The sequence below is a fragment of the Callithrix jacchus genome, chromosome 3 (assembly GCF_049354715.1).
Source record: "Callithrix jacchus isolate 240 chromosome 3, calJac240_pri, whole genome shotgun sequence".
Classification (NCBI taxonomy): Eukaryota; Metazoa; Chordata; class Mammalia; order Primates; family Cebidae; genus Callithrix; species Callithrix jacchus.
Genome location: NC_133504.1, coordinates 109,072,943 through 109,093,972, shown reverse-complemented (window position 1 = coordinate 109,093,972; position 21,030 = coordinate 109,072,943). Strand labels below are relative to the sequence as shown.

Genomic DNA, 21,030 nt, shown 5'->3' with positions numbered 1-21,030 from the left:
GGCGTAGGCAAAGAATTCATGACTTAGACTTTAATAGCAAAGGCAACAAAAACAAAAAGTAAAAAATAAAATGCTTCTGCACATCAAAAGAAATAATTAGCAAAGTAAACAGACAACCCACAGAGTAGAAGAAAATATTCGCAAGCTATGCATCTGATGAAGACTAATATCCATAATCTACAAGGAACGCAACCAAATGAAAAAGCATGGCAAGTCTGTGAGTTGGTATTATGGGCTGAACTTTGTCCCCCTAAAATTCATATGTTGAGGTCTTAACCCCTGGTACCTCAAAATGTGACTATATTTGGAGAGAGGGTCTTCCAATCAGCTACCATGCCTGGTGTGGTTAATGATTCTCTTAACTGATTCTTTTATCTGAAAAGTTTTATTTTGGAGATGCTTTTCCCTTGTGTATCAGCTGCAGAAACTATGGAGCAAAACAACACACGGAGAAAAAGAACAGGAAAAAGCATTCACTGGATTTTAATTAAAATGTCATTTGTTGAGTGTTGCACTTTTCTAAAGTGAAAGGCATGTATATGTTATAAAAAGTAATTAAGATGCTTTTTGTTCACAAAGAGAAACAGCTGGGTTTTAACATCTCTGAGTGTATTCAAGATCAGTGTTCACTGAGAAAAGAAAATCCATAGCCATTTGGAGAAGAAAAAATTTGGTTTACTCATCAGTCATTAAAAAACATCCTTGGCTGGGCGTGGTGGCTCACACCTGTAATCGCAGCACTTTGGGAGGCCAAGGCAGGAGGATTACCTGAGGTTGGGAGTTAAAGGCCAGCCTGACCAACATGGAGAAACCCCGTCTCTACTAAAAACACAAAATTAGCCAGGCAAGGTGGTGCATGTCTGTAATCCTAGCTACTCAGGAAGCTTAGGCAGGATAATTGCTTGAACCCCGGAGGCAAAGGTTGCAGTGAGCTGAGATCATGCCATTGCACTCCTGGGCAATAAGAGCAAGACTCCATCTCAGAACAAAAAAATTCTTTGTGTGCACATGTGACATAAAGCTCATCGAGTTTAGAATCCAGCCACTATTCCAGTCATTATATAGCTTAATCTCTTGATTAGATGACATTTTAACTGAATATTGAAAATCTGAAATTGGAAATATGCACAATATAACCATTTATTTACACTGCAACAAGTCAGTGTCACTAGGGACCCAAGAAGTATGGACTGTTTGCCTACTTTGACTTCTGGAATTCTGGGATACATGATAGGATGGTGACCTAAGCAGTTCAGAGCTTCCCTTTACCCTGTCACCTCTGTATTGGTTTGAAATGCAATTCTAAATTTCTCTGAGAATGAATCTTAGAAAAGGCAGATCTCCACTACAGATTCATTGATAGTCCCAAAGGAGATTCCCATGCTTGAATCTGCCCTTTCCAAAACAAAGCAGTAGGAAGAATAAAGAGAAAGGTAATGATTTAAAACAGCACCTGGCTCACAGCCCTGACAGCCTTTCCTAGTTGCCAGTGAAAAGACCTGTGATGGTCCAAAAAATATGAAAATTTCACATTTCCCCTCCAAAAATGGTAGGATTTGTCAGTCTGTTGCCAGGATCTAAAAATCATTTCCATCAATCATAAAGCAATGAAACACATTGAAAAGCAACAAAACACAACTGAAAAATGAACACAGTTGACAGACTACCCAAATTTTACTGCCAGAAACAGAATGATCCTTCTTAATTGAAAGTAGAACTGAAACTCTTCTCTCTTCCTCTATGCCATGCCTGCAATGAGCAGGCACTATCTTCTGAGGCAGCCAGGTCACAGGTTTCCCTATCCGCAACTACCTTTACCTCCTCCACCCCCAAAATCAATCTATAGCCATTTGAAAATTGCAGCTCCCTGAAAGCAACTGGGCAGAATCTAGAAAGAATTAAAGCGGCCCACTGCATCCTGGGATGTAAAAATCCCACCACATTCCCAACTCCAGAGGGAGTGATAGGAAGAAGGGACAAGGATAGGGGAAGTCCTGTGGAAGTGCACAGAGGTTGCAGCTTTATGCACATTCCATCTTTTCAGAGTATTAGGGATCCGGAAAGTAAAGGAAGGAGAATATAGTGTCCTATCTAATGTCTTATAACGTCAGATTATTGTAATACTGGTCAAAATTTCTACTCAAAGTTAATTAATAGTTGTTATTTTAAATTGTGGTAAAATACATAAAACATAAAATTTACCATCTTAACCATTTTAAAGTGTACAGTTCAGTGGTATTAAGTATATTCATATTGTTGTGCAACCATCACCACCATCTATCTACAGAATTCTTGCATCCTGCAAAATGGAAACTCTGTGCTCATTAAACAACCACTCTCTGTTTCCTCTTCCTCCAGGCCCTGACAATCATACCACTTTCTGTCTTCATAAATTTGACTGCTTTCGTTAACTTATAGTAGTGGAATCACAGAATGTTTATCTTTTTGTGACTTCTATTTCACTAAGCATAATGTTCTCAAAGTTCATCCATGTGATAGCATGTGTTTGATACTACCTTTTCAAAGTCAAATAATATTCCATTTATGCATATACCACCTTTTGTTTATCCATTGAACAGCTGATGGACACAAGTTGTTTCCCCCTTTTGGCTATTGTGAACAATGCTGCTGTAAACATGGGTCTACAAAGCTGTCTTTGAGACCTTGCTTTCAGTTCTTTTGGATAAATACCCAGAAGTGGAATTGCTGGGTCATATGGAATTAGTAATTATATTTAATATAATGATTTCAGAATTTTTAAAAAGTGCTTGGCTATTATAGACTATTTCCTTTAAAACTCATGTAGACAGATACAAAGCTTCAGCTCTGGATATATATAACTGAGTCTGGTCTCTGACCAAATTTGATTTTCAATGATAGTGCCAATTTTTGAAAAGCCTTTATTGGAATAGTAAAGATACTAGATGCCAGTTACCTATTGAAAAGTAACTTTTGGTGGAACACCAGTGAAGATACACTTCTGTGTCCTCCTCTATAAGATTTTTTCTTTTCACACAATGAATAATCCATATTCTAGTAGAGTTGGGATATGCAAATAGCATGTTAATATGATTATGCTAAAAACCATGCTGCCCTAGGAGTTTAAAAGCTGAATACTGATTTGGTCTCAATGTCATTCTAGAGCTCCTCCTTAGCTTTTCAAAGCTGACAAGCATTAACAGCTGACACAAAGATGATGTCACTTGCTCTTCTTTGCTCCCCTGTCTAAAATAAGTCACTGGTACCAGGCTGCAGTGCTTTTAAGGGTCAACTCTCTACAACAATAAAATTTAAGAGCTTCAGCAATAACAAAGAGCCATCAAATATAGTGAAGTTCTTGGGACTTTTTCCTTCCTGAAATACCTTGTACAGCATCAGACATTCAGTGAAAACATCCTTTGCTTTACAGCACGCTCATATTTGTAGAAGATATTAACTTGCCACTATCAATTTATGCATGAATTTGAAATGTGAATCTTAAAACTTTATTCCACATTCATTTAATATTTCATTTCAATTAACAAAATCTTCTATTGTTGTAAGAGCTAAGTGGTTAGGATGTTACAGGACTGTCATCGAACCTGGTTCAATTTGTATCCATTAATTCAACAAATGCCTATTTTGTTAGGCAGTATTCTAGGTGCTGGGTGGATGCTGGTAAGCAAAGTCAAACACAGATACTCCCTGAAGGGCCTAACACTTTTAGAGAATGATCTTGATTTCTATTCTAAACTTGTTCCTTCCTCAATCGTCTTGACCTTATTAAAGGACAGCACTACCTTAACCAGCTGCTCAAGACAGCAATCTAGGACTTTTCTTTGATTTTCCCACTCCCAACCCTCTTCTCCTAGCTGTTTTCTCTTCTATCTTCAAATTTTCTCACCATCTACTTCTCTTCATCTCTACAGCCATCATCTGAACCCAAGCTACTAGCATTCTAGCCCAGATTACTTCAATATCCTCCATAACCTCCTGACTGTTCTTTCTCATTCTACTATTGCTTCTCTTCCACCCTTGCCATCTTTCCAGGCATCAGTGATCTTTATAGAACCTTCCAGTGGATTCTCATTGCACGTCCAATAAAATCAAAGTCTGCAGAAGGCTCTGCATGATATGTCTCTGCCCTTTTCTCTAAATTTACCTTCTGCCACCCCTTCTGCCCACTCTGCTCCAGCCATTCTGGCAATCCCACAATCCTTTCAGTGCCTTGACATGACAAGCTCTTCCCAGCCTCAGAACTTTCACACATGCTGTTCCCTCTGCCAGGGATGATCTTCCCCGACCTGGAAATTCCTCACATCCCTAAGGTTTTAATTTAAATGTCTTCTCTTCAGGGAAGAATTCACGGAAAATGCTGGATAGGTCTCCCCATTAATGTGTGCGTGTGTGTCAGTAGGGCGGGGGGCGGGGGGTGGTGGTAGTGATTACCTAATTAAGGCTTCTGCTATTTTTTGAAGAATTTCTTCAAATTTATTTTAAAAAGCTCTGAATACAGCTATCTTCCCAGTTGGATGGTGCCTTTGAACCTTTTTAGAGTTTAATTTTCTGCTTTAAGTTTCACGTAATAAAGCCTGTCAGTCTTTTCCATTTTGTTTCATAGTACCGTGCTTACAGAGGCCTTCCCCGCCACAAAATTTTGTACTCACTCAGTTTTTTTCTGAAACTGTTGTTGTTATTTCTCAAATTTATATGGAATTTATTTTGCTATGTGGTATAAGGGAGGAATTTATGTCCCCCCCCGACCACCCCAGTTTTTAGCCATGGCAATTTCTTCTCTAAGGAGGAGGAGCTGCTGCTACAGATTGGCAGAGTTAAAGGACACCATTGAGGCCATGCTTTTTCAGAGTAGAGTGTTGTGGTAGGGGTATACATAAGAATGTAGTGGATGTTAGAACAGCAAAATCTAAGACGTGGATTTAAGCTATGGGGAAGATGTAGAGAAAACAGGCCTCTGTTTTGGTTCAAGGTCCTTTAGACTAATGAAGTTAAGGCAAAGGTACTTCTTACTCAAGTTCCAAACTAGTACCCTAAAATTCTGCATTGAAGTTTGGCGTTAAAGCCTTAGCTAGTAGCAAATGTTTTTTTAATTTGCTTAATCCTCGGTGCATGTATTTTCCTTGTGGACCTTAAGGAGAGAAGTTACTGACGTAGGACAGGCACTTAGCTATTTCTGGCCAAAGCCTGTATTAACTGCACTTTCACATTTTCAACCCTTATTTTACATTTTTCTTTAAAAGAACATTTTATTATATTACTTTCAATCAAATGAACATTTATATAAGCACCACATATATATTTGATTGAAATTTTTTTGCATTAGAACAAAATATATTTTATACTGTGTGTGTGTGTATGTGTGTGTGTGTATATACACAGTGTAAAAATATATATATGTATGATAGGCTTGTAATACCAAAAATAGTTGCAAATAATAGCTACTGAATAGTGGCTGACTTAATTTATATTTAGCAATTAGTGCAAAAATTTGCCTTTCTGCCTCCATAAACAGATATACATTATAAATTGGCACCACAGAATGGGATGTTAAATGACAGCATTGTTTAAGGAAACAATTCAAAAGTTAAGAAAGGTTTTTTCTTGGTCAAATTGGTTTCTGGCTCCATTCACTGTATTCTACTAGTAAGAGTGAATTTTCGAGCTTCAAACGACTCTAGAGATCATTAAATACAATTTCTTCAGTTTTCATATTATCAATTATGGGTAAAGGAGGTGATGTGACAGGCAGATTCTACAACACTAGAAGATTCATTCCTTCGGCTAATATTTGATGAAGCCCAGCTGTTTGCCAAGCATTGTCTTTAGGTGTTTCCACAATGAATTAAGCATGAATCTCTCCACACAGTTAATAGGAGTATAAACAGTTTAAGAGAAAAGGAGTTCACTTATATAATAAAAATGAGAAATAAAAATCTCAAGGACCATATCAACGTTGTGAAAATATCAGATTGTCCTTTTACATTATCATAATTGTCAACATAACAATAGTGATAAAGTATCTATTGAGCCTCCAATGTATATGGCATAATGTATAAGAAATAGTTGGAATGGGCCAAACGCTATGGCTCATGCCTATATTCTTGGCACTTTGGGAGGCCGAAGCTGGTGAATCACTTGAGGTCTGGAGTTCGAGACCAGCCTACCAACATGGTGAAACCCGTTTCTACTAAAAATACAAAAATTAGCTGGGTGTGGTGGTGGGCACCTGTAGTCCCAGCTACTTGAGAGGCTGAGGCAGGAGAATCGCTTGAACCCAGGGGGTAGAGGTTGCAGTGAGCTGAGACCACAACACTGCACTCCAGCCTGGGCAACAGAGAGAGACTCTCAAAAAAAGAAAAGAAAAATAAATAGAATCTTCAAGGAATTTTTAATATGACAAAGGATTTCGGTCATATATTAAAGAAGGGAAATGAGAAGAAAAAGGAGAGGAGGTAACACTACATGCTAATTATCTTAAATGCTTTGTTATCTCTTTGAACCCTCATACTGATCCTATAATTAGAACATAAATATTGTCAGTTTTATAGACAAGGAAACAGAGGCTGGGAAATGACTTGTCTCAGATCATACAGTGAGAAAGAGGTGGAGAAAGGACCTATACTTAGTAGTAAGTGATAAATGCTACAGGCATCACCCTAACAAAAAATGCTGTAGGAAGTAAAAGAAAGTAGAAACATTGTGACTTGGAACTGCTGAGATGAAGTCATGGAAGAGGTGGGACTTATATAAACTTTGGCATAATGGGAGAATTTTGAAGGCAAGAAGGGGGTATGATCTGAACAAATAATTATATAGGTAGTGGGACAGTGTGGAGCTAGTTTGTTAAGAGTGGACTGGGCACAGTGGCTCATGCCTGTAATCCGAGCACTTTTGGAGGCCAAAGCAGGTGTATCACCTTAGGTCAGGAGTTTGAGACCAGCCTGGCCAACATGCTGAAACCCTGTCTCTACTAAAAAAAATATGAAAATTAGCCAGGTGTGATAGCACACACCTGTAATCTCAGCTGCTTGGGCGGTTGAGGCAGAAGAATTACTTGAGCCTGGGGGTGGAGGTTACAGTGAGCCGAGGCACCAGTGCACTCCAGCCTGGGTGACAGAGTGAGACTGTCTGAAAAAACAAACAAATAAACAAGTGACCAATGCCAGGCTAAAGTAAACTAGGTTCAGGGCCTTGGAATCGGTGTGGGGAATAGGATGAAAAACTAAGTTTTGATGAATATTTGTTACTGGTATGTAGAATGGATGGGGAATTTGGAGAAAGGCTGGGATCAGGAAAACCAATTCAGGAAATGTTGAACTAGTTCAGTGGTACAGATAAGGACTGGAAGTAGGAAAGGTGGATATTATAGAGTACAGTGGGCTGAATAATGTGTCCCCCTCTGCCAAGATGTCTATGTCCTAATCCCCAGAACCTGTGCATATGTGTTTTAAATGCAAATATGACTAAAGATGTTGAGATGAGGAGATTATCCTGGATTATCATGGTCAACACAGTGTAATCATGAGAGTCTTTACATGAAAGAATCAGAGGAGTGGAAGTCAGGAGAAAGGGATATAAAGCCATGAACTATTAAATATGGGTGACTTCTAGAAGCTGGAAAAGGCAAGGAGTGGATTTTCTCCTGGAGTCTCCAGAGGGAAGCCAGCCTTGTCAATATGTTGATGTTAGCCCAGTAAGACTCACTTCAGATTTCTGGCCTCCAGAATTTGTAAGAGAATAAATTTTGTGTTGTCTTAGGCCACTAAGTTTGGAGTCATTTGTTACAGAGGCAATAAGAAACCAATACATAGAGGAAGGGATGGATGTGAAAGACATTATCAGGAAAAAACGACAGTGTTTGATGATGCATGAGAGAAGAGTGAAGGATCAAGGTAATTCCAAGATTCTGAACTTGGATTATGAAAGCAATGAAAGTGGAATTAGTCCAGGTGCAGTGGCACACACCTGTAATTCCAGCACTTTGGGAAGCTGAGGTGGGTGCATTGCTTGAGGTCAGGAGTTCGGTACCAGCCTGGCCAACAGGATGAAACCCCATCTCTACTAAAAATACAAAAATTAACTGGGTGTGGTGGTGGGCACCTGTGATCCCCAGATACTTGGGAGGTTGAGGCAGGAGAATCGCTTGAACCCAGGGAGGTAGAAGTTGCAGAGAACTGAGATCACACCACTGCACTCCAGCCTAGGCCACAGAGGGAGACTGTCTTAATTTAAATAAAGAAAAAAATGAAGTGGAATTAATTTTCTAGGGGAAAGATGAATTCAATTCTATATACTCTGAATTGATTCCAAGGGTGGGTACCCAAAATCAAGTTAACCTTATGTGAAGGTTTGATTTTGGGTCTCCAGGAAGGAGTCATTAGGGTGTAAATGGTGCTCCCACATAGTACAATGATGCTATATTCTACAGTTACAGATGATGTCACTTCAATTATAATTCTCTTCCATGAGAGAATGGCCAACTATTAAGCCTTATTGTATTTGGGTACGAATGAGTTTATCAGATTCTTTTATTGAAAGATTTGGTAAGAGGTTGAGGCAGAGGCTCATAATGAGGAAAGAGGAGTGTTTTAGGTCATCCCTAAATGCAGAGAATCTATGAATACTCCTAGAATGCTGTTCATAATTGTATGAGTATATGCATCATTTTCTGAAGAGAAAATGTATAACTTTCATCAGCTTCCTGAAGAGGATAGATGATTAAAAAAGAAAGTCAACTATGCTGCTCTAATGGCATGGGACATTGCAGGGCAAAGGAGGAAGGGAAGAGGGAAAGAGAAAACAGAAAGGTTAACACATGAAAACTCCCCGTTCCTTTGCTGCAGCTTGGTACTGATAATTCCTGCTTCTCTTTTTCCCTTACTAGACCCATTTCAGGGTTTCTTGTGTTTCTAGAGCCAGCTTGCAAAAAGGCTGCAGAACCTATGGTGTTGAGAGTTATTTTATTTGCTGAAAATATATTATTTTAATTTTATTTTTTTCATATCTTTAGCTGTATTTTTGTAACCCCCTGTTTATTTTGAAATATATATGATTTTGACATTATCTCAAAATATACAAAAATTACCTGTATCTGCCTATACATTTATTAAATGCTGATGAAGAATACTTAATAATCAATATTTATGCATGCCAAATAAAACTTTTCCCAACTTTTAAAATTATTTTTAAAAATAAGCCAATTTATATTGGACATTTGGGTTACATGTGCATACAAAAGTCGTATTCCTCAGCTGACTGCAGACAGACTAGCATACAAGTGTCCTTCTTTCTGGAGGAATTAAGTTTCAGAGGCAAAGTGGTTCAGATGAGAACAAATGAGCTGACCTCCTCATGAAGTAAACTCGACAAAATCAAGAAGTATTAAAGGTGCTAATGACTGATTCCATAAATCTTTCTGTCTTCTCTATCTTTTCAATATACAAGTGTGCACTACAGGTGTGTATAAATTAAAACACTTCTAATCTATACCGTGAGCTCCCACAGAGGGGCTACTGTGAATCCATAAAAGGCCCTGGGGAAAGGAGAGGTAGTGCAGGGGAGCAGAGGGCACCTGTCCTCTATCAGGCCATCCATACACACCTACTGAAGAGGTAGACTCGACGATCTAAGTCTCAGTGGGCTTAGATGTTGACCTGGGCCTTCAAGTGAGGTTTTCCTTCATTATATTTTATGTTGTTTGTTCAACTATTTTTGTAATTGGGGCAAAGTGAGATGTTCAACTAGCCTAAGAATGCTTAATACACCCCATAAACTGTCTGAATCAAAGGTTTTTATTTACTCTTCTACCAAACACAACTGACTTCCATCTACAATTATTTTTCAAGGTAAGAAACAGTAAGTTAACTGAACAAAGAGCTGGGGCTTTGGACTCTGGAACATTATTACACACTGACTGAGAAACACAGGGCCTCAGAGTGGGGTCTAGTGAGGCTGGCCACAGCAGGGCATGAACCTGCTTCAGTGGGCCTTCTCCAAGAACTCTCTGCAGCACCTGACACACTGCTGGTATACTGTCTCAAAGTCAGAGACATTCTTATAATAGGAATCTTCAATAATAAGTTGTTTGTGTGGATCATAACACCCAAGTAGTTCAATTTTAGCTTTGCAGGTTTTAACTTGATTATTTTTTCTATTCAAATCTCTCAGATTGCTTTCATCCATACATAGTATATAATCAAATGTGGCAAAATCTTCTTTGGTAATCTGTCTTGCTTTATGGGCTGTGTGAATGCCATGATTTCTTAGGCAGCTCACAGCTCTTGGGTCTGGGGACTGGCCCAAGTTTCAGTCAGAAACAGCACCACTGTCAATGACCCAGTTCTCTGAGATGTTTTAACCAGTTACAAGTTTCCTGAAAACTGCTTCTGCAATGGGTGATCGACAAATGTTACCCAGACACACAAACAGCACAGACTTGGTATCCAGCTCCACCATCTTCCCCTATTTTATTTTTTGAGATGGAGTTTCACCCTTCTTGCCCAGGCTGGAGTGCAATGGCGCAATCACGGCTCACTGCCACCTCTGCCTCCCTGGTTCACGCAATTTTCCTGCCTCAGCCTCAGATTACAGGCACCCACCACCATGCCTGGCTAACTTTTTTTGTATTTTTAGTAGAGATGGGTTTTTGCCATGTTGGCCAGGCTGGTCTTGAACTCCTGACCTCAGGTGATCCACCCACCTCGGCTTTCCAAAGTTTTGGAATTACAGGCATGAACCACCACACCTAGCCCTCTTTCTTTTTATTTTTTAAAAAAAGAATAAGATGGGGTCTCACCATGTTGCCCACACTGGTCTTGAACTCCTGAGCTCAAGTGATCTGCTTACCTTGGCCTCCCAAAGTGCTGGGATTATAGGCATGAGCCACTGTGACTGGCCTGAAAATATATTCTTTAAAATATTTTATTCCAGTGTTTTATAGAATATTTCATCTATGTTTCTTAAAGGATTTTTTCTGAATATGACAAATACTAGTATCTTCACAAAGTGAATACTAAAATAACAATAAATAATATCACTGGGAATCTCTTTTCAAAGATTAGTTGAGACAAAAAAAAAGTAGCTTCTAATTAACAGCAATTTTTTTTAATTCAGTGGAATCATCAAGAGTTGCCCACCTGATGTATAACTGAAATGTTTCTACAGTTAAATTTGATGTCAACCCTGTACACTAAAGACATCCTTCTCAGTGCATTTTAGATTCTGTACAGCCAAGTTCACTGGATGCTTTAGAGGCTGACCTGGGATCAGAATTTATCCCCTAAGCAATTTATTAAGATAACTGGTTTTCTACTTCTGTACAGATTAAAATGAATAGTTTTCATTTTGTTTTATAGTATGTTGAAGCTTGATAGAAATATTTTAATGTCAAAATTTCCTTTTAATATAAAGAGGAATGGACTAGGTCTGCACGTGATGAGTTTCCTAAGGGTATAATTAATTTTCATGGGTCCTCTCCATAGACAGTGTTGAGGCTCAGAAAACACTATCCCAAAATATGGAGCTTTAGCATGCTGAGTGATTTGAACAAAAGAGATTATCTGACTGAGGGAAGTTCTTCTAAAATAAATGCTACTGTCTTAAACTGCCTCCTTAAGAATTGCATCAAATAACCAGTCAAGATTAGTCACGAGTGAAGATTAAAAGTCATCACCATGCCCAGACAGGCTATTCTTATTCTTCTGGAGGCTGCTCTGAGACTTTTTTTTTTTTTTCAGCCTGAGAGACTTTTTCTACATAATAGGGCAACCTTTGTTCACAGTGCAGTTCTGTTCCTCTCCTGTAACTTGCTGCCACCTTCTCTAGAGCACAGGGAAACTTTGTTTCAGGCTACTGTCTGTCCTTTGGGATGGTTAATTTTACCTAAAAATCATTTACTCTTTTTCTCAAATTGCCTACATTCCCCACTTCCCTCTCTCCTATAAAGAGGGTATTATAACTTCAGCCATCTGACTCTTCCTTGAGTCTCATATTTTGTGTGACTCTTGTGCATATGCACACATTAATACATTTGTATGCCAGCTGAGTGCAGTGGCTCGCGCCTGTAATCCCAGCACTTTGGGAGGCTGAGGTGGGCAGATCACGAGGTTAGGAGTTCAAGACCAGCCTGGCCAACATGGTAAAACCCTGTCTCTACTAAAGAAATAAAAATTAGCCGGGCATGCTGGTGCATGCCTGTAGCCCCAGCCACTCAGTAGACAGGCAGGAGAATTGCTTGAACCTGGGAAGCAGAGTGAGCTGAGATCATCCCATGGCACTCCAGCCTGGGTGACAGGTAGCAAGACTCTGTCTCAAAAAAAAAAAATTTGTATGCCTTCTCTTGTTAATTTGTCTATTGTCAATTTATTTCGGCAGACTCATTATAGAACTCCCAGAGGGAAAGTTTGAAGTTCCTTACAACATTAAGTTTTACCTTAACATTTAGAGTCTTGCTTTATAGTATAAATAATATTTTAATAAGAAAGTAAAATAGAGGTAAATATTTTTCAGCAGCTGGGCATGGTGGCTTATGCTTGTAATCCCAGCACTTTGGGAGGCCAAGGTGGGTGGATCATGAGGTCAGGAGTTCAAGACCAGCCTGGCCAAGATGATGAAAGCCTGTGTCTACTAAAAATACAAAAACTTAGCTGGGCATGGTGGTGGGTGCCTGTAATCCCAGCTACTCGGGAGGCTAAGGCAGAGAATAGCTTGAACCAAGGAGGCGGAGGTTGCAGTAAGCCAAAATTGTGCCACTGCACTTCAGCCTGGGCAACAAGGCGAGACTCTTTCTCTCTCTCTCTCTCTCTCTCTCTCTCTCTCTCTCTCTCTCTCTCTCTCATATATATATATGCTTCTACTCTGATAAATTAGAGTACATGCTCTGATGTAATATCAAAGAAAATATAAAGGCTTGTCTTGGAAATGATTAGGACTTCATCAAGGTCAAGGCTTATATAAGTTTAATCTTATAAATTTACATGCTTTCTGTGAAACCGATATGGAGCTGTGACTTGACAGATACTATAACAAAATCACAGGTGGAGGGAGGCACTTTGTAAAACAGATTTGGCTAACCTACATTTGCTTGCAAAGGGATCAGTGCTTATTGGAGAGTTCTAGCCGGGAAGTACAGCTCCCCACATACCTTGACTAAAAATAGACTTTGTCAGATTGGAAATGTCATTCTTTTTGACTGAGTTGACACTTTGGGAAGAACACACATGGAGCTCTCAGAGGAAGGGAACTCTGGACTAGGAAGATGCCAGAGCAGTCAGTCAATTCTGGCAATTAACCTGGTGACAGATGCCATAGCTACACTATGTTGAAGCCTAGAATTGATGCTTTTTAAAGCATCATACTTACCTTTTATATTAATTTGCCGGGGCTACTATATTAAAGTACCACAAACTGTGTGGCTTAATACAATAGGAATTTTTTTATATCACAATTCTGGAGGCTAGAAGTCTGAAATCGAGGTGTCAGCAATATTGGTTTCTTCTGGAGGCTCTGAGGGAGAATCTTCTGTGCCTCTCTCCTTACTTCTGGTGGTGTTCTTTGGCATGTAGATGCATTACTCATCTTAACAAATGACATCTGCAACAACCCTATTTCCAAATAAGTGCACATTCTGAGATTCCAGGTAGACATGTATTTGGAGAGAAACTATTTAACTGACTATACATTCTAAGCCATTTACCCTCAGAAACGTCAGCACAGTTAATTAGAACACAGCTGACATAGCCCAGAGTGCATGTTCCATTCCAGGTTATTGGGCAAGTCATGTAAGTTGATTCTATGCTGACAGTTATGTACCTACTGTTATGGTTTGAACGTTTCTCCCCTCCAAAGCTCATGTTGAAATTGAATTACCAGTGTAACATTATTAAGAGGTAGGATCTTAGAGAGGTGATTAGGCCATGAGGGCTTAGTTGTCACAGGCGGGGATTAAGGCCATTTAAAAAGGGTGAGTTTGTGCCTCTTTGCTTTTCTGCTCTTCCACTACATGAGGACACAGAGTTCCTCCGTCTTTACCTTTTTGCCATTTGTTAACACAGCAAGAAGGCCTTTGCCAGATGCCAACACCTTGATATTGAATTTCCCCGCCTCCAGAACTGTAAGCAAGTAAGTTTCTGTTCATTATAAATTACCCCATCTGTGGTATTCTAATATAGCAGCACAAAATGTACTAAGACACCTATCTTGAAATGTTATCCAGTTAATTCAAAAGGGATCTGGGCAATAACTTGAATGGAATAGCCCAATTAACACCCATAAAGGCTGTGTCTTTGTATGTTAAGGCTACTATAACAAAATACCATAGACTTGCATAACTTATAAACAGAAATTTATTTCTCATAGTTCTGGAGGCTGAGAAGGTTAAGATCAAGGCACCAGCAGACTTGGTGTCCAGTAAGGACCTCTTCCTGGTTCATAGATGGTGCCTACTCACTGTGTCCTCACATAGTGGAAGGGGCTAGCTACCTCTATAGGGTCTCTCTTCTGCGGGCACTACTTCTCTTTTTTGAGATGGAGTCTCGCCCTATCACCCAGGCTGGAGAGCAATGGCATGATCTCGGCTCATTGCAACCTCCCTCAGCTTCCAGAGTAGCTAGGATTACAAGTACCCACCACCACACCCAGCTAATTTTTGTATTTTTAGTAGAGACGGGGTTTCACCATGTTGGCCAGGCTGGTCTCAAACTCCTGACCTTGTGATCCATCTGCCTCAGCCTCCCAAAGTGTTGGGATTACAGTTGTGAGCCACCATACCCTGCCCATGTGGCCACTAATTCTGGTCACAAGGGCTCCACTCTCATGATATAATAACCTACAGAAGTCCCATACCTCCAAATACCATCATCCTGAGTGTTAGGATTCCAACATATGAATTTAGTGGGGACATAAACATTCGACCATGGCAGGTTACAAAAGAACTCAAAGTACATGCCCATCTTGTAGTTGGTTAGTAGATTGTTTTCCTATATAAAGCACGGGACACATTGATGAAGTGACTGATGGTGAAGGTGACTGGACCATGATGGATAGTATAAATCATGACATTCAGTTTTCTTTTTAAGAAATGGACAATAAAATGTCTTCGCTGGCTATTATCCTATTGCTGATGAGATGAATTTTGATACTTTGCTTTTTTTTTTTTTTTTTGCTATGGAACTTGGTGAAATATTGACTCATTTTTATTGGCTTGCGCATGTGTACTGAAGATGAAAATGATGAACCACAGTTTGAATTTGTATAGAACTTCCTTTCTGAAACCTTTATTTTTGGCAGGTATGTGGGAGGAGTGGGGGAATTTCATGATACTAAACAAAATTTTGGCAAAGGAACAACAACCCTAATCATAAATATCTAGGCATTTAGGTAATTTTTGATATGAATATTTAAAAACATGTTACCTAAGCTAATGTTCAGATGTGTGCCCATTGCTTTTTACTTAACTTGAAGATTTTAACATTTTTGTTTATATTTCACATACATCAGTAAAGACTTAAGATGACTTAAAAATTAATAAAAAAGATTTTTAAAAAATTACTGGCAAGGGGGATAGACAGAAGCCACTCAGATATTGTGTGTGTGTTTGGCTGGTGCCATCTTTTGTTAGGGAAAATTGGCAAACTACAAAATCTTAAGAGTCTGCATTCTACCTGACCTAGAAATTCCACTTTTAGGAATTTATCTTACAGAAATAATCAAGGGTGAGGCCAAATATTTAGATATATTCACTGTGTTTAGCTATGTTGCACAATTGTTTAGAATGATAAAGGACTGAAAACAATTTAAACATTCAACAGGAAGACGTTGGTTAAATGACAGCATATATGTTTTGTGTATACCATGCAATTGTTTAAAATTATGTTGCAGAATAGTATATGATTCTATCAAAGATGTTCAATATATGCTGCTAAATTCAGAAAGAATAATGACAAATATTATGAGTAGAATAAGCCACTTTTAAAAATGTAACCATATGCATTGGGAAATGCCAAACTATCCAGAACTAAATATGGTCAGTGAAAGGATAGATCATTTAACTTCCTTCTTTTCTCTTATATGTATTTAGCACATTTTATATAGTAAATATATATTACATTTGTGAAGAGAAAAACAAGTTGCTTTTAATTTTTTTAAGTAGGTAAGGAAATGAGTACAATGGGAAAATGACATAAGAAAGTTAAAATGAACCTTGAGGTTAGGTTACTTCTAAAAATGCAAGCAATTAAGATTCTGTACAGATGGGCCACACGTTTTGCTCTAGGCTTCTGAGAGCCAACAGAAAGAGGGAAAGAGAATCAATTACAGTATCTATAGTATCTGTGACAAGAAGAATCTGTTAATTGACAACTTAAAAGTAAATATAATGGCAGATTTCACTGGACTTTTACCTACATGTAGGATGAAAACAAAATGCTGAAGGTCAATAGAAAGTTAAATACCAGTTGACCTTTATAAAAAGGTGGCCATAAAGTCTGGAAACAGACGATGTTATTTTATTTTTTACAGATTTAAGTAAATTATATAGCAGTATATATTGATTTTACACATTGAACTCCCTGATGACTAACTTCTGGGGTGCTAAAAGTATAGTTTATTCCAGAAAAATCAGACGGAGAAATCAACGGAGGCAACACATGGCAGCTGCTTTTGCTTTTGCTTGGATTGAGAAAAATGTTTTATCAATGCACCATGCTTTGTAACATGAACATTGTTACAAGGAGCACATTTAACATATCATGTAATGTCCCTGAACATATCATGTAATGTCACTAAACATATCATGTAATAACAACAAACCATTTATTAGGTATATTTCCTGTGCTTCCAGATTTTTATGGCCAACCTATAAAGCTGTCTAATATTGTTATAGGCATGTCCTCTTGAAATTCCACAGGTTCACTTTAGCTTTTCTAGGAAATAACATAATTCTTTAAATTTCCTTAGACCCAGATTTAGTAAAACTTCAAAGGAAGGAGATTTTGGAAGACTATGTTTCTTTGCCTCTAGAAGGGTGAAACAGCTGCCTGTTTTTTGGCAGTTACATGCATGCATTCTACGCAGCTACAGGGTGACAAACGTGACCTCTGTTGCATTTGCCCAAACAGTTATTTTGCCAGTCCAGTCACAGTAATAATGTTGGGTGCCATTTCTAAGAGCACAAAATTATGGGAACTTTTAAAAAGAGGACGCTTCATGAAATATTTACTTCCTAAAGGCATTCTTGCATGAAATCTTCAGAGACCAGCCAATGCTCAACTTAAAGGTTTTCTTAGAAAATTCTCAGCCATCCAATCCTGTTTTCATTAAGAAATTTTAAGTTATATGAAAACAATGAGTTTCTCATACTTAAGGTAAGGTTCTTATGCTTCATCCAAATGGCTTGATAAGAAAAAAAATGCAAGCTATGAATAGTTTGAAGAAAGAGAAATAATCACAATGGCTGAAAGCTCTTTGTAGTCAGGAATGATGCTTCTTGTCTAGCAGTACTACAGGGAGAACATATTCAATACTATTCAAATATTATTTGATGGTAATACTGATTTCCTATGATGTCTTTCTTCTAAGTTATTTCACATTAATAAATCAATGGTGTGTGTTACAGGGCCGTTTTAAATAAGTTTAGAAAGGGTATATATAGACTGATTTTTCCCTTAAGTACTGACTAGACTGAGAAAATAAGAACTTCTTTTGGAGGTTGGGGACCAAGAAACACCTTTGTCATTACATAACCATACAGGGTACACATATTTTTTACTTGTCAAGTAATCAGCCAGTGCTTTTCCCTCCTACAGCTAAAGATACTTATTCTTCAATAGCGTATCTGAGAGATAGAATGTCCTGGCTGGCCTGTTTTTTTCCTGCAGATTTCATCCAATATATCAGAAATTTATCTGTCTCTTTCTAAGTTTACCAAGTAAATATCTGTCTGCAAGGCAAGTAAATTAAACACAGAGAAGAAAGGAAAACAATTATCATTAAATAGTATTACTGTTCTATTGAGAATTTGTTTCATTTCAAAATAGACATAAGTATTTTAAGAAGTGAACTGTAACTAACGGAGGAAATCAGCATGTGTTCAGGTAGAAGTGAAGCAGCCCTGGGCACCACCATCCTCTTGCCACTGGGCATACCTTGTCTAACCAGTGATAGAGCTGAATCACATGGTCCTGTCCCCCATCAAAAGTTATGGTTAGTTGAATCCCTGCTCCTTGGGAGACTAAGGTAGCAGAACTGCTGGAGCCTAGGAGTTTGAGGCCAGCCTGGGCAACATAACAAGACCCTGTCTCTTAAAAAAAAAGTTATGGTTATATGTTTACATATATATTTGTGTGTGTGTGTGTGTGTGTATTTGGAGTCTCCCCTGTTGCCCAGTCTGGAGTGCAGTGGTGCCATCAAAGGTCACTGCAACCTCAAATTCTTATGTTCAAGCTATTCTCTCATCTCAGCCTCCCAAGTAGCTAAAACTGCAGGCATGCACCACCATGTCTATTTTTATTTTTTTGAGAGACAGAGTCTCACAATGTTGCCTAGACTGGTCTCAAACTCCTGGCCTCAAGCCATCCTCTTGCCTCAGCCTGTAACCCAAAGCCCTGGGATTACAGGCACGAGCCTAGAATTTATTAAGCCTTTTATTTTTAACATGAATGTTTTTCTTTCACAAAATTTATCAAGGTTAGCAAGTATATATTCCTTGGTGCAATTATTTGATTAATGTTTGTCTCCCCTTTTTTTATATCACACCAGTCCATTTGTCTTCCTTTTCATGGCAACAAAGACTGTGCTGTTTTGCTTACTGATATATTCACAGGGGGTGACATTATATTCAGTATTTGGTGTGTTTGTTAGAGAATATATAAGAATGTAAACATGGATGGAAGACAGGGCTATAGAAATGCAAAGAAAAAGTAAAACATGGTCTCTTAAAAATAGTTTATATAGATGCTGTCAAGACTATTGTTGATACTGGAGCCATTTAAAGACATTTTGATAATGGGAACAGGACAAGCTTGCTAAGGAAATTGTCATTATATGTTAGCTCAATGAAAAAAAAATAAATTGAAGTACTCTGGTATCTTTACTGTTCCATGTAAGTTCTATGTAAGTTCCAAGGGTTTGGCTATTTATTTGGTAAAAGAAGCTTACAGTATCCGAGCTTGTGTTATTTAGACATCACTCCTACCCCACGTCTAGGCTTGAGTCTTTGATAACTATCCTTTTCAAGATGAAATTTCATACAAAAAACACTTAAGCCATGGGTCAGACATATCAACCGAAACACTGATTGATTACAAACCTCACATGTGACACATAACAATAGGACCTCTCACTTTCTCCTTTCCAAGTACCCTTCTTCCTACCAGACTCCTCTTTAGCTCTTTCACCACTTCCTTTGCTAACAGCATCTCTAAACTGGGATTATATCTTTGTAACAGAATAAACTTTTGTGAAACTGTCACACATCTGGAAGATGAGTGAACTGTGTTACTCTTGCCCCCAGTGTTTCTTTGTTCTTTTTCTTTTTTGAGATAGCGTTTCCCTCTGCCTAGCAGGCTAGAGTACAGTGGCTCCATTTCAACTCACTGCAACCTCCACCTTCCAAGGTTCAAGTGATTCTCCTGCCTCAGTCTCCCAAGTAGCTGGGACTTACAGGCGCATACCACCATGCCGGGCTAATTTTGGTATCTTTTTGTAGAGACAAGGTTTCACCATGTTGGCCAGGCTGGTCTTGAACTCCTGACCTCAACTGATCCATCAGTTTAGGCCTCCCAAAGTGCTGGATTACAGGTGTGAGCCATTGCACCCAGTCATCTCCAGTGTTTCTAAAAGTGTCCAGTGTAATCCAAATTTCAAAAGTCTGTATTTTTTCTTAGATGACCTGATAACTGAGATTCTGCTTTTTTAGCTTTCTTGTCTCGCAGTATTGGACAATTTGCATTATTTCACAGAGGGCTCAACACTGTCAGTCAGCCAACGATGTCTCATCCTCAGGATACGCTACTCCTTGAAACTTTCTTTTCTACTTGGTTAGTCTGTTAGGTTCTCAGAACAAGTGATTGCAGACCTGAGGTGATTTGAATGTCCTTGAAAAGAATCCATCCTCAAAGGGCCTTCCTGGTTCAAATGCCAGGTTATAGAAATTCTTCAATTAGGAGAGTTATTCCTTTGGATTCAAGCAGTACTGTGCCAGTGTTCTGCATTTCACATTGAAGGGGGGCAGACACATGAAGTCACCCTTCTGATGTTTTCTGCAAAAGATTAGCTGTGGATCAGATCAGGTCTAGGGGAAGTATGAAAGCACTAGTGACCTTGGGGAGGAGGAGGAAGCTCTGGGATTCGGTGCTAGGGAAAAGTGGAAGAGGACAAACTTTAAAAAAAATCCGTTACTGGGTTTAGGCCACAGGGTGTCTTTCAGATTACAAGATTTAAGATCCGGTGCTCTGAGACACCTCCTGCTAGGCTCCCCCCGCGTCCACCCTCCAGCCTCCCCCAGTCCGGCCTTTCTTCCGCAGCCCCGTGCGGGTCTTCGATCCCCACCTCTCCAGAGAGGCGCCGGCGGCCGCGGCGGACCTCCTTTCCTGCCTCTCCAATAGCTCAGCGCCGCCGCGCTTCCCACTGTCCAACGAAGGCGAGTAAAGCAGACTAGCGCACTCTCCCTCAACTGTCACCCTGTAGCTTTCCCCCGGGTGACCAAGGCTTTCGGTCACCTCTGCATAAATAATATCCCGAGCCCAGAATCTGAAAAGGCAATCTCTGATCGGTCCCGCTCTCTTCCCCACCAGTGAAAAGCAATCATATTTCAGCGCCAACGCTCTGTGTCTTGCAGTCGGATCTTGGCTGACACACCCGTACCGCGGTCCCCGCGCCGGGCCAGCGAGTCTGTCACCTCCGGCTGCCGGCGCCTGGCTCTGGGGACTGGGCCTCTCCCCTCCTCCCGCCCGCGGACCTCCCCGCCCCGCCTCCGGCCCGCGGCGGCCACCATTGGCGCGGGCCCTCCCCATAACGGCGCCCATTGGCCCGGTGCGA

The 21,030-nt window shown here is 39.5% G+C and overlaps 1 protein-coding gene and 1 pseudogene across 1 annotated transcript; both read right to left on the bottom strand.

Annotated features, from left to right (window-relative positions):
- Nucleotides 1-9,960: 9,960 nt before the first annotated feature.
- Nucleotides 9,961-10,467, bottom strand: LOC100409455 (low molecular weight phosphotyrosine protein phosphatase pseudogene; annotated as a pseudogene).
- Nucleotides 10,468-16,101: 5,634 nt separating this feature from the next.
- LOC144581791 (uncharacterized) lies at nt 16,102-21,009 on the bottom strand. Its single transcript, XM_078366861.1, has 2 exons — nt 20,542-21,009; nt 16,102-20,252 (listed from the first exon to the last, which is right to left on the bottom strand). Exons 1-2 carry the CDS (start codon nt 21,003-21,005, stop codon nt 20,162-20,164), a joined length of 555 nt encoding a protein of 184 aa, XP_078222987.1. The 5' UTR covers nt 21,006-21,009; the 3' UTR covers nt 16,102-20,161.
- Between the last annotated feature and the right edge of the window lie 21 nt (nt 21,010-21,030).